The sequence below is a fragment of the Sceloporus occidentalis genome, unplaced genomic scaffold, assembly GCF_023333645.1.
Source record: "Sceloporus occidentalis isolate IW3139 unplaced genomic scaffold, rSceOcc1.0.p SCAF_4, whole genome shotgun sequence".
Lineage (NCBI taxonomy): Eukaryota > Metazoa > Chordata > Lepidosauria > Squamata > Phrynosomatidae > Sceloporus > Sceloporus occidentalis.
Window position 1 is genome coordinate 82699927 of NW_028316984.1, and position 14266 is coordinate 82714192.

Here is a 14266-nt window from a genome sequence, read left to right on the forward strand (position 1 = left end):
AGCCTCAGGCTATGGAATTTTGGGATTTGAAGTTTTGTGAGGCATTTAGTTGCCTCTGTCAATAGAGCTCTGGTGCCACAACAAACTACAAACCCCAGGATTCCATAGCACTGAGTCATGGCAGTGAAAGTTGTGTCAAACTGGATTATTTCTGCAGTGCAGATGTAGCCTGAGTCTTCTATCCTGGACAAAGGAGAGGTGACGACTTTCTCTTCATGACTCAGAAGTTGTTACACTGATCTTTCGATCAGAGCTCTGGTGTCACAACAGATGATTCCCAGAATTCTGTAGCATGGAGCCATGGCAGTTAAAGCAGTGTGAAACTGGATTATTTCCACAGTGAGGATGCAGCCTCAGTTGGCCCTTCTCTCCCTGCCTTCCTCACATGCAACTCATTGCTTGATACATGGTGTTTTTCTCAGTACCCACAGTGGCATTTGGTAACCCTTAAGAGGTCATGTGCTCCCCTGTTTCCACTCTCTGGAAGATGGAAGGAAGGGAAAGGTTTACAGTGCTTGCTGTGGATCCAGGGTGATCAGATACACTCCTTTTCCAGGACACAACCATTTGTATGTCATCCATTTGGAGCCTGACCAAGAAGCATGAACTTGTTTCTTCGAGTGTTTTTAGCCTTGTCCTACATTGGAGGGACTCCCCTTCTCAGTATAATCCGACTATACACCAGCAGCATCTAGCTTCACCAGGGTGACAAGATGTTGCAACCACAAAGGAGGACAAGGCACTGCAAAATGGAGGACATTCCAGAAAAATGGGGGATATGTCCAAAGAAAAGCTAAAAACATGAATAGAGATGTAAATTCATGCTTCTTAGTCATGCTCTAAATGGAGGACATTCAAGAAAAATATAAGGCATTGCAAAATAAAAGCTAAAATACAAATTTATGCTTCTTAGTCATGCTCAAAATGGAAGACATTGTGGAATCCCTCCTGGACAGAAGGTTTACATATCCTGGAAAAGGAGAACATCTGGTCACCCTGAGCTACACACATTACGTGATTACATCCATCCACTTATTAAATTACACTACAGGAAAAGAACTAAGTTAAGTAACAGGGGAAGGTTTTCCTGAAGCCATCCCATGGGTGCTTGTCAGTTTTCAAGGGAGGACTCTCTGCTTCCTGCCCTCATTTCTCACATAGACCCAGGAGCCACACAACCAAGGTGGCCAGATGTCATAACCACAAGGGAGGACAAGGCATCACAAAATATAGGTCATTCCACAAAAAATGTAGGACACAACAAAAGACAAGCTAAAACACTCATATGAATTCTTGCTTCTTAGTCATGCTCAAAATGGAGGAGATTTTGGAACTCTTCCTGGACAGAAGGCTAAAGGATGTCTGGTCACCCTGCACACAATTTGACTGGGAAGTTGGAAATGTTATGTAGAGGCTTGGTGGATGCCATACACAGGTTAGGGAGATGAGAGTAACTCATTATTAAGAGGAATTACTGTGATCTAACATTTGGGCTGCCCTAGTGTGGGCCCTTCTGGGATGCAGGGTCCCTGTGCACAGCAAAGCCTCAACATTTTTTATGACCACCACTGGTTTTGTTGTTGAAATGCATTAGGGACACAGGCAGCTAACTGAGACAGACCTACCAGTACTTTCAGTGTTGACTGACAGCAATAGTTTCAGCCAGGAGTCTTTCTAGCTCTACAATGTTTCCTAGCAGCCTCATATCCAAGTACTAACCACGCTCCACCCAGCTTAGCTTCCAAAATCAGGCAAGATTGGATAGTACTGTGGCATAAACATTGGTATCAAATATACGTGAAATGTAAATTTGAAGAGTCTCTTGCTCTCTCAGTAGCTCAATGCTGTAAATTATGCAAACAGTTTTGTGTAATAGTTTCTAAATGCTACATAGGCTCACAAATCAACATTTTCAAAACATCAGTACATTAACAAGCACTTAACAGAAGCAGGTGCTATGCCAGCTAAACAGGTATTACTGGATGGTACACTGCATTACTGGCTAGCTGAAAATTACCTAGTTGTAACCTATGACTACACATTAGAAGGCTGAGGTAAGTAAAAGTGTTTAAGCATGCATCGTGCCTATATATCTGTAACTTTTCTATCATGAACAATGAAAACAACAACAACAATAATGCTCTAGGTCATTTCTGTCTCCGAAGCAAAATCTCTTACTTCACAAGCACCATCAGTAGCCTACAGAGTTCAGAACTGTAAATTTTGGTGTGACACAGCGGGAAGACAAACTACAGTCTGTAGGCCACACAAACCTCCCCCTGGGTTTCTTTTACAGCTGCTTAGGCCCCTTAAAGCACCCACATTTGGGGAAGACATAATCACCCCAAATTAATGAACAGCCACCAAGTCAGATAAACAACACCAAAATAAGGAAAAACAATTGTAAACAGAAACCAAAAGGAACTTTCAGAGGGCACAGCCAGGGAACGGACAGGAAGAATAAGGAATGAAAAGTGAACCCCATGTCTGCTGCAGTTACCCACTTATGGTAAACATAAATATAGAATCATATGAAAGATAAATATTCTGAAATGTCTTTTAACATTAGTTCTCTCCCATTTAACCCTAGAGGCTAGTTTACACATTATATTTTTGGAAGACTTTCCAGAGTGTACTACATTAACTGCTAATTTATAAATAGCATTCACATGCATATAAGTTTAGAATTTTACTGACACACAAACAATATGCTGAATATAATGGGGCTCAAGCATACACGTTTTTTGTTTTACGTGGGGGGGGAGGGGTCCGGAACGGATCCCTGTGTAAAGCAAGGGCCCATTGTAGTTGGCCCTTGGAACTTGCAGGGGATCCATTCCAGACCCTCTCGCAAATTCCAAAACTTGTGCATATTCGAGCCCCATAGGCTTGAATGGGGCACGTGCCACAGGCACTCCCCCCATTGACGTTAATGCAGTCACCCCTCCATGGATTTTTTAGTCTGCGGACTTGGAGGGGCGACTGTATATATTGGTTATAAGAGGCAGAAAGTTATCAAATTTTAAGGAAAAATGGACACACTGATTCCTCCTGTTTTCCCAATATCCATCAATTATTACTTCTGGCTCTTGGACCAAAAGACATAATTAACTACTGCTTCATCTATCAGGGTCACTTCAGCATCTTCTGGGGACTTTTCTCCCCTGTAAGACATCTACCAATATGTAGGTTGCATAGAATCTTTTTGATGCTGTGGGATCAGGAGTGCAAAGAATAGTAAAGAAGAGCTTAGTGAAGGGGAACAAGTTTTGATATGTGTTCCCAAAGCCAATTTCAATCAGCTTTCCAAAATATTCAAGAACATGTGGTGAAATTGGGGCCATATGCCATATGATGGCATTGCTAATGTGCAAACCGCTTCCTATGGATAAAGCTAGTTGACACTCTGACACTCTTCAGAGCAAGGGGAAATGAAAAATACCCTGCAGAGCCAATTACAGGATGTGAGATATCATTACATCATGTTATAAAGTTCACAACAACTGCACATCCAATGTGGAGGTGGATGAATCTAACATGCCCAGAGACAAAGGATGAATGCCTTTAGGAAAACTGATAAAACGCTTCATAAAACAGTCAACTGAACCCTAGTAGAAAACAGCAACTACAGTGAAGCAGACTTTGAGCTTTTGAACAGCTGGAATACAGCCTATGGTAAATGCATGAAGGCTGGATACTGCCTTTTCAATCTCAATTCTAGCTAGTGCTAAAGAAGTCAACAGAAGAACGAGACAAATAAATTTGCATCATACCTTAACATCTGCAATAAGGGCATCCTCATCCTCTATGCCTGTGGGTACACATTTCTTGTGCAGAGGCAGAGATTCCAGTTTATCTACCAGACAGCGGAGACCCTCAAGCTCAAACTGTGTCAGGTGCACTTTCTTTCCCTTCTGAGGGCTGTGAGAATCCCAGGCTTGGCCATTGTGAGAGCCACGGCTGGACTCAGAGTCCATGGAGAGAGTCCTCTTGAGACCAGGCAAACTTCGACAGCCTTTATTTAGTTCTTCATAGTCTAGATTAGCACCATTGGCCACAGGGCTGGTGAGGACTGACCGTCTGGTGACTGGCCGGCGTGATTCCTTCGCTGCTGTTGCATCATCTTCATCCACATTTCCTGACTCGGAGCTGCACAGCTCCATATCTGTTTTAAAAAGCCCAAATAATGATATCAAGTTTAACAGGTCTGTCTGACAGCTTTATTTACTGTATAGTGGGCCCTTCTTATCTCTGGGGGGTTCCATTCCGGACCTCGCCCCAGATGACCTCAAGTCCTGCAGAATTTGGGCTACCACTGTGCCAGGATCACATGCACACATGTTCATTGAAATCAATGAGGCTTGCCATCCATAGATGCTCAAATCCATGGATGGCAAACCTGTGGTTGGGATGGGTGTGCTGTATTTGATTCCACTTTTCAGAAAAATTACCTTCCAAGGTAGCTCACAATAATACAAACCTACCATCACACTTTTAAGCTAAAAAGACAAGACATAAAAAGGGAAGAGATGAAAGTGAAGGGGAGAGAAAGAGGGTGATCAACTTTTCCCAGGCCAGAGCAAGGTGGTTAACTATAAGCAGACATTTAAAAGCAGTTTGTGCCAAGGCAATCCTCTGCTAGAGCAGTGTTCTTTCTGGCAGGGAAGGACGTAAGTTCCCTGCAGCTCCTGATCCTCTGGCTGAAAAATGGGTCAGTCTGTCTCCCTTTTGTCTTGCTATTATTCATGGGGAAGCAGGGGGTACAGGCTCCCAATGCCCCAGGTTCCCTGACTGATGTTAGTCTCAGGGTGAATACTCATTAAATGGAATTAAGGTGTTTCATCATTTGCACTTTTCACTTAGCAACCTGGTCCTAGTGAGAACAGAGCAGAGCTCTGCATGTGCTACACAAACATACAGATATGGCAAAAGAGTGAGTATGCATATGTGGAAGCCACTATGCTCTGCTGTGCTTCCTGGATGGGGAAAACAGTTCTATAGCACCACCTGCCTCTCAGCCACTGATAAGAGGCTACTTGACTTCACTATCCTGCCATACTATCTGTATTTTCACACCACCCTGTTGGGTTGTAGAGTGATCTCTAAAACTAAAGCAAGTCTTACCCATGTTCAATGACTCCTTTTGAAAGTCCTTGGTCAGGTGGGAGCGGCCAGTGATGCAGTAGACATAGCGTTCCAGTACATACCAACACATTTCATAATAAAAGGGATAGCGAAATTTATTTGGTACCTGTCAATGGACAAAGTACAAGAAGACTAAGTAAAGAAAATGCTATCAATTACTGACATTTGTTAGACAAATATAATACTGTCAGATTACATAGGGTAACTTTGGAAGGTCCAGAGCCATTTTTACCTTTTCCTGAATCCAGCTGCATTCCGCACTGGGGTGTCACCTGGTGTGTGTGTGTGTGGGGCTTTGGGGGGAGCCAAAAGAGGCCCCTCCCTCCTTGCCACACAGCTTTACTTTAGAGTAAAGCAGCGTGCAGGGCAGGGAGGAAAAGGGCCTCCCCGTTCCTGCTTTGCACAGCTGTACTCTAAAGTAAAGCCTTATAGGGCAGGGACTGGGAACACCAGATCCACCATCCTTGTGAGGCTTGGAGATTCAGCCTTGGAGGCAGGGACTGGGGACACCAGGTCCTCCACCTCCCTGCTGTACATGGGAGGAGATGTCACCCAGTGTGGTCCACACACCCCTTGTGATGCTACTGCCTCAATCTCCATCCTCCTCACTCTGGGGGAAAAATAAAGTCTTGCACAACTTGCATTTGAAGGGAAAACTGTGCCCCTCGAGGCTTTTGGGCAGCACACTTTGAGGACTGATGATCCAATATCTATCTCTATCTCTATCTCTATCTCTCTATCTCTCTATCTCTCTATCTATATATTTGGCAGTGGCAGTTCAGTTCATCCTTGTCATAACTAAACAATCAAGAATTCGACACTAACTGAATGAAGACTAGAAACTGGGGAAATGAACATTGCCTTACCTTGTGAGATGTTTGTTTTCAGCGTTGAAGGCAGATACATCCTTCATAACGGTTGGTTTCCCCTGTTCGCTCCCATCAGGTAGGACCTAGAATTCTGGGCATGAACCCTGGGGAATCCATCCCCCCTGTTGCCCAGTCAATGAATAGCCAAGCTGAGGAATGTCTAATAACAAATTATCAAAGGCTAACAACAACAAAAGTTTTAATATTAATTACGAACAAACCTGGATGCTATAACAATAACCTTTAAAGTGTATAACTGATCCCTCTGGTACCAGGAACACAATCCTCAGTCTTGGGAGGGCAGGATGTCTCCGCCTTCAACACTGAAAACAAACATCTCACAAGGTAAGCCAATGTTCGTTTTTCCAGCGGTGAAGGCGGAGCCATCCTTCATAAAGGACATACCAAAGCTTCCCTGAACTGGGTGGGAAACTGAGGTAATATCTGAATTATAAAATAGACTGAAGAATCCATCTACCAAAAGAAGCCTCAGCCGATTGGAAGGCGCCAATATGGTAGTGATGGATAAATGTTGACGGAGATGACCAAGTGGCCGCCCTACAAATATTGGACAAAAGGGCATTTGTGGCCAGGGCAGCAGACGTGGTGGCACTACAAGTAGAACAAGCAGTGACCTTTCCTTGAAGAGTTGTTCCTGAAACTGTACAGTCCGTCCTCGCCTTACGCAGGGGATCCGTTCCGGATCCCTCCGCGTAAGGTGAATTCCGCCTATGCTCGAGCCCCATTGGAAACAATGGGGCTCGTGTGCGGTGGCGCGCGTGCGCGCGCCCATTCAATTGAATGGGACGCGTCACCCCTTCCGCCCTGCGCGCGCCCCGCGGCTTGAGCGCATATGCTCAAGGCCGTGTATGGCACACCCGCGTATGGCGCGGGCACGCTGTGTAACACTTGGAAATACATGATCAGATCCATCTTGACAATGTAGATGAAGAGACCCTTTTGTCCAGGTAAGTATTGCTGAATGACATGAATAAACGATCTGATTTTCGCCAAGGCTGGGTGTGTTTGATATAAATGCGTAAGGCCCTGCATTCATCTAGGGTATGCCATGTCTTTTCAATTTCTTTTTTAGGATCTGGACAAAGGAGGGCAAAATAACCTGTTGAGATCTATGAAAGGTAGTATTGACCTTAGTCATAAAGGTAGGGTCTAGGCGTAGCAAAACAGTCTTTTCTGAATATGCATAACTCTTTTCTGGTTGATAGGGCTCCTAGTTCAGAGATTCTTTGGGCAGAAGTGATAGCCGTGAGGAAATGGGTCTTCCAAGTCAGAAACTTTACTTCTGCAGTGTCTAGTGGTTCAAAGGGTGGCTTAGTCAGGGTCTGAAGAACGGTGTGAAGATCCCAATTGGGATATCTATGTATTGTAGGTGGTTTATTGAGAGCAGCCGCTCTCAAAAACCTTTTGACATAAATGTGGTTGGATAATCTGAATGCTGATTTTGCCGGGAGTGCCGATGTAATAGCGGAAACCTGTCTCTTTAAAAGTATTAGGTCTGAGCCCCTTGTCGTGGCCATCTTGCAGGTATAGGAGGAGGGTATCAACTGAAACCGACGAGGGTAAGGTATTCTTGGAGACACACCAGTCAGAAAAGGATCAATAAGAATATTCGTAAATCCTACGAGTAGAATCCCTGCGAGACTCAATGACAGTGTCAACCACCTGGGAAGAAAGACCATCTTTTATTAACAATCACATTTCAATTTCCATGCCTGAAGGATTAGCCAGTCCGGGTCTGGATATATTATCTGACCCTGTGATAGGAGGGCTTTGCGTAATGGAAGACGGAAGTGGCCCTGGGCTAGTTGAGATATCTCTGGAAACCACGCCCTTCTTGGCCAATGAGGAGCCACGAGAATGATCGTTGACCTTTCGCTTCTTAGCTTTTGGAGGCATCGTGATATCACTGACGTCGGTGGAAATGCATAAAGACCTCTTGGCTAAGGGGAGTGGAAAGCGTCGATCTGTTCTGCTCCCTGAGTCTCAAACCTTGAAAAGAACCTGGAGACTTGGTTGTTTACTGGAGATGCAAATAGATCTACCAACGGCATCCCTAAACTTTGAGTTATGAGATTGAACGTCTCTGGGTGGAGGTGCCACTCCACTTGGTTTATGTCTAACCTGCTCAACCAATCGGCCTTTGTGTTTAGTTCTCCTTTTATGTGTTCTGCCTTGATGGACAACAGGTTGGCTTCCGCCCAATGAAGGAGAATGGCTGTTTCTTTCATTAATGACAATGACCTGGTCCCTCCTTGTAGGTGTAGACGTGCTTTTGTTGTCATGTTGTCTGTGCGGAACAGAACTATTTTGTTTTTTATGTGTTGAGCAAAGGCCAGGAACACCAGCCTTACGGCCCTCTGTTTAACCCAGTTTATGCTGTGAGATTTTTCAGACTCGTTCCATCGTCCCTGAGCACAGAGATTGTCCAGGCTGGCTCCCCAGTCACTCAGGCTGGCATCGGCTGTGATCAAAACTGGCGGAGGAGGTAGAAACGAGCATCCCCGCCGGATGTGATGAGATGTCCACCACGTTAGGGACCATTTGACTCTGTGGGGGACTGGAATCTGTTTGTGGATTTGGTGAGTGATATACTCCTGGTGTGGCAGAATCAACCATTATAACTCACGGGAGTGAAAACAAGCCCAAGGGACGCATTGAGATGCTGCAATCATTAGACCGTAAAGCCTCGCTAGAAGGAGAAGATCTGTCGAGGGACTTTTCTTTACAGACTTGATAGTATCTTGAATGGTCTTGATTCTCTCTGACAGGAGATGTAGCGAGCAGCTTTTGGTGTCTATGATGACTCCAAGGTGTTGGATGATTTGAGATGGAACAAGGTGGCTCTTCGCAAGATTTACCTAAAAACCATGGAGATATAGAGATGTAAGAATGAAATTGACATCTTTCGTTCCTTGTAATGGAGACGATGAGGCAATCAGGATGTCGTCCAAATAGGGAAAGACGCGAAAGCCCTGGAGCCAATGGGCCACTAGGGCAACCATGATTTTGGTGAATATCCTTGTAGCCGATGAAAGACCAAACAGGAGTGCCTTGTATTGAAGATGTCTGTTGTGGTAACAAAAATGTAGAAATCTGCGGTGGTCTGGATGTATCAGAGAGGCCAGACAGTCGCCTTTTCAAAGAGATTGTGTTATCGTTTTGAGCGTTTCCATCCGGAATCGATGTTTTGTCACAAATTTGTTGACCCTTTTGAGGTTGAGGACTGCTCTCCAAGATTTGTCTCTTTTTGGAGCAATGAAGAGATTGGAATAGGATCTGCAAGAGATTTGAGACAAGGGATTCTACTGCTCCCATTTGGATCAAATGGTCGATGGCTTCTATCATTAACTGATGTTTGTGAGGTCTGCGGGATCTGGGAGAAGTGATGAAATGATCTCTTGCAAGGTGCGTAAACTCTATTAGACATCCTGATGACAGGGTGGAAAGGACCCATCTGTCTGAGGTGGTGTTGGACCACATCTGAGAGAAAAGCTGTAGTCTCCCTCCCACCCTGGGGTCCAGATAGTCATGTAGATGAATTCCATTTTCCTGAGGAGTTGGAATTATTGGACTGTCCTGTGTTAGTTGATCTTCCAAAAGACTTGTTGTATTGAGATCTAGAGGAAGATCTCTGGTCAGACCACTGTCGTCCGCCACCTCTGCCGCCCCTCCCATGGGAGGATCGAAAGGAAGATTATCCCTGACAAGATGATTTTTTGTCCTCTCGGCAGGGAATGGAAGGGAGAGCCTTTTTCTTATCTTTGGTTTCAATAAGGACAGTTTCTAAGACTTCACCAAATAGCTTGACACCCCCGAAGGGAGCCAAAGTTCAATTTTGTTTAGCTCTAGAATCTACCTGCCAGATTTTTGGCCAAAAATGTCTTCTGACAGAGATAGAAGCTGCCTGGGCATGGGCACTAAACTGAATGACATTGAGGGAGGAATCAGCAGCAAAGGCCAAGACCTTTAATAATTTATTAATTCCTGGCCGTTGCCTGGGATTGCCCCGAGGCACCTCTAATATGAGGTTCTTGGCCCAGAGGTGAGCAGCCCTGGTTAACACACAAGTAGAGGTGGCGGCCCTGATAGCAATGGATGATGCCTCAAAGGACCTTTTGAGGGCAGAGCCAGCCCTTTTGTCCTCTGGCAATTTAAGGGAATCTTCTCCATCTTTAGAACAGATGGCAGATGTAATGAGAGATGACACTGGAGCGTCTACAAGAGGAATCTATAGTTTGGACATCATGGTTTGCGGCAGGCAATATAATTTTTTAATAGAAGAGGGATTGGGTCTAACAGTTGCAGGTTTTGTCCATTCTTCCTTAAGTACTGTCATGAATTCAGATGGGAAAGACACCCCATCACTAGCCGGGGAAGGCTCAGGGAAGGAATCTTTTTTGCCCTTGGGAAGATCAGTCTCTTCTTGATGAGGAGTCGGTGTTTTTTTAAATCTAACTCAAGGACTATAATGGCCTTTTTTAATAAAATAGGAAAATCATCAGCACAAAAAAGTATGAAGAAGACGAAGAAGGCTCAACAACTTCGTTATCATCAGACCACTCTCCTTCCTCTGATTCAGAGGCAGAAGTGGAATGGGATCTGGATAAGGCCTCATTCTCAGAGGAGTGTCTCTTTTTTTGGCTTAGAGGACTTGACTCTTGAGAGCGCTCTACGCTTATGTTTAAGCTTAGAATGAGCAGAGGTAACAAAGGATGAAGCATGGTTCCCTCCCATTTTTGATTTGAATTTGCATGCCACCGAGTGTTTGGGTGCGAATTTGCCCCTTTCAGATAAGGGAATGGCGTCCCTGGATGAAAGGGAGGCAGGAGGGGAGGTTGAGGACTCTCTGGCCCTGTTAGACCGCCCAGGAGGCCTGTCGCCCTCAGAGTCAGAGTCCCTGAGAGGAACTAACGAGGGCTCCTATATGGGGTGAGCCTCCCTATCGGAGGAGGGCAGGGAAGAAGAAATGGCTGCCGTAAGGGCAGACACCAGGTTAGCCAACTCTGGCGGGAGTGGTTGGGGCGAGACATGGCCGCACGCTGCAGCGTTATTCACGCTCCTGGAGACCTCCGAGTGAGCCGCTCCCTCCCGATTTCGGGTGAGGTTGCAGCGGCCGGGCGTATTAGAGCACGAAGACGAGGGATATCCCTCCTCCGGCTGTGCCTCGCGGCCTCTGAGCCACGCACCAGAAGTCCGGGCCAACTCTCTCCGCGCTGCAGGAGCCCTTGGCAGATGTCCGGAATCGCCGGACATCCGGGGGCTGTCCATCTCCTCCATCCCACATCTAGCCTGCTCCATAGGAGAGGGGAGGTAAGGGAGAAAGGAGAGGAAAGAAAGTTTTTTTTTTAGGTGAAGAAGAAGAGAAGGGAGTCTGAAAAAAGCGACCTGATGGAGCGAAGGCAGGAACTAGACTGGGCAACAAGGGGGATGGATTCCCCAGGGTTCACGCCCAGAATTCTAGGTCCTACCTGATTGGAATGAACAGGCGGAACCAACCCTTATGAAGGATGGCTCCGCCTTCACGGCTGGAAAACAAACCATTTGAAGGCCATCATTATCATCATCATGTTTTGTCTTGCTTTTGAACTTTCTCGGTTATCTAGTGTGATGGAAACTGACTACTGGATTAGATGTAATCTTGGTTTAATCCAGAAAGGTAATTCCTATGCTCTCTGTCTTTAAAACATGATGGAATATCATTATAATTTGTGTACATCTTTAGTACACACTTAATTTTAAATTTACCTGTTGCCCAACAAGAGCATCTTTCAGAAGACATGGAGATTAATGTGAATGCCAATGTGAATACTCATGCCTTCTCTGGTGATTCATGCAATGACTTGATATGTTCGGGCTTTCTTTGGTGTGAGTATTCTAGTGTAACACTGGTTTGAACAAGGGTGATGATAGTAGTGTAATAACTATTACATAGAATATAAGACCACACAGTGCCAATGCCTGCACTTATCTTCCAAGAGCAATATAGAACATCCCAATACCATATGCTCCCCAGAAAAATAGCTGTTTCACCAAGTTTCATTTCATTCACCAAGTAAGTAATAAAGATAAACAGAAAAGTCTATGGGAATTTCTAATTCTATGAGAGCAATACTTTTAAAATGCACAAGACTTTCAAGCTTGAAACCCCCTTTTTAAAGCTTCTTACCCGTGTACGGTCTTCAATACTATAAATCTGCAGCTGCATAGGGATGTTGAAGCTGTGCAGAAAGTTACCTCCAAAAACAAGGGTGTCCATAGGAGTGTACACTGCATGAATCCAACCTGAAAGGAAAGAGCCTATGGATTACACATTCTGGCATTTCAGAGTTGGAAGCTTTGTACCACTAAAGCTGGAGTTTCTGTGCTTTCTAATTTCCAACTGCTGCGATACTTTCTGAATTCAAAGTTGTCTACAGAGACTCAGACTCAGATATTGGTATTACTGAAAGATACAAAGTTCTACTACCACCATGCATGTAAAATATGTGTTTTTGTTTCCATAGGAATGATACTTTAACTTGAAACAGATTATTTTCTAACCTTGACTGCATCTCATTCCCCTGTACTCCTAAATCTTTCCACGTGTAGCAGACATTACTGGGCTCAAAAAGGCAACAATTGCTTATTTTATTTATTGATTGATTTTACTTCATTTATATGTTGTCTTTCTCCCAAGATGGGACCCAAGGCAGTTTCCAAAAATAGTAAATTCAAAATGTTTACAATAAAAATTTTAAAAACAGTTCCCACATTAAATGCCATAAAATACATTAAATACCATAAAAATTAAAACAAAACAAAACAAAACCTTCCCTGCTTAACCATTAAAAGTTCGCTTAAATAAAAATGTCTTTGCCTGCCAGTGGAAGGAAAGCAGGGAAGCGACCAACTTAGCCTCTCATGGACAGACTGCAAGGTTAACACAGAAGCCACAAGATATATTCATTTTAACAAGAGTATGGGGCTCTGTGCTGCCCCTTTCCTCGCCTGATTGGGGCTGCGGCATGCGTGGCCCCGATCTGGCCTTTCTGCGGTGGGGAAAAAAAAGCCGCAAAAAGAGGTTCCTTTTTGCACTGTGGAAAGGGTGCCCTAGCTGCAGTGGCAGCATCTTTTTGCCACTTCTTCAGTGCAGTGCATGTAAACACTGGACTGAAGACATGGCGTGACACCACCCGTGTCTGGTCAGGTGTGTGGTGTGGGGGCAGAGTCAGGGGGGCCAGTGTGCATACACCATGCCCCTACACTGGCATATAATGCCAGTCTGTCGAGCCCCAAAGTTGTTAAATTTTGTTGCATCTACCTGAGGGTATGACAAAAGTATAGCCTTGCTTGAGCTCAATACGCTGGCAATTTGACACTCTGTCACCGAGAAAGATGTCCCCTTGCTTCCCTGAAAGCAGCCAGTTTTCATACAATTCCAGGTTCTGGGGAGTAGGTGGAATTAACCAGAAGATCTGCAAGCATGAAAAAAAAAAAACTGATTAAAGAAAGTATTCTATTGTAAAACCAGAGTTCCATTTAATACTTTGGTTTCAATGTCGGATTAGGATTCTTCAATTCCCACTTAGCCATGGAAACCCACTGGGAGGGGCCCTTAGGCAAGTCACACTCTCTCAGCCTCAGAGAAAGAAAATGGCAACCCCATCTGAACAAATCTTACCAAAAAAATCCTTGGTTTACCTCAGAGTAGCCATAAGTTGAAAATGATTTGAAGACAAACAACAATAGCAACAACAAGAATATAATCTCAGACAAGCTTAAAAGGGACTCAGAACAGCATTTTTAAACTATGCAACGAGTGGCTGACAGAAAGTGATTTGTCAAAGTTTGTCTTCCTAGTAACCTTCCTACATCCTACATTATTTAGCAGACTGGGTATACTGAATGTGAAAAAGAAACATGAATTCCCACTACATGCTTGGAGACATGCCAGGTCCTGCCAATCATGGTTCTTCTGGAGGAGAGGCACAAATGTCATCTCCTTCAAACTGCAACTGGTAGGTATGAATTAATGTGGACAAAAATCACATAAGAGGTGAATTAAATCACTTGGCACTTTCCTCCATATTTCATACTCCCACCTCTCTGTCCTCTTGCATGCTGCTGGATGCACCCAAAGAACTGTCTTATTCTTGCAACAACCCTCCTTCCAAGTAGTGGATTCTCAACACCAAGTTCTCCACAAAACCTTTTCTGAAGCATTATATCAGTGTGTGTATATGTGTGGCGTG

General features: G+C 44.5%; 1 protein-coding gene across 4 annotated transcripts in view; it reads right to left on the bottom strand.

Moving 5' to 3' along the window:
* The window catches only part of KDM2A (lysine demethylase 2A), a 65486-nt gene that overhangs the window by 18094 nt on the left and 33126 nt on the right, over window positions 1–14266 (bottom strand). For all 4 annotated transcript variants that reach the window (XM_089520591.1, XM_089520592.1, XM_089520594.1 and 1 more), the window contains 4 exons: window positions 13336–13489; window positions 12202–12317; window positions 5125–5251; window positions 3774–4165 (listed from right to left, as the gene is read on the bottom strand). In XM_089520591.1, coding sequence (XP_089376717.1) covers window positions 3774–4165; window positions 5125–5251; window positions 12202–12317; window positions 13336–13489 — 789 coding nt within the window. The remainder of the gene's footprint in view (window positions 1–3773; window positions 4166–5124; window positions 5252–12201; window positions 12318–13335; window positions 13490–14266) is intronic.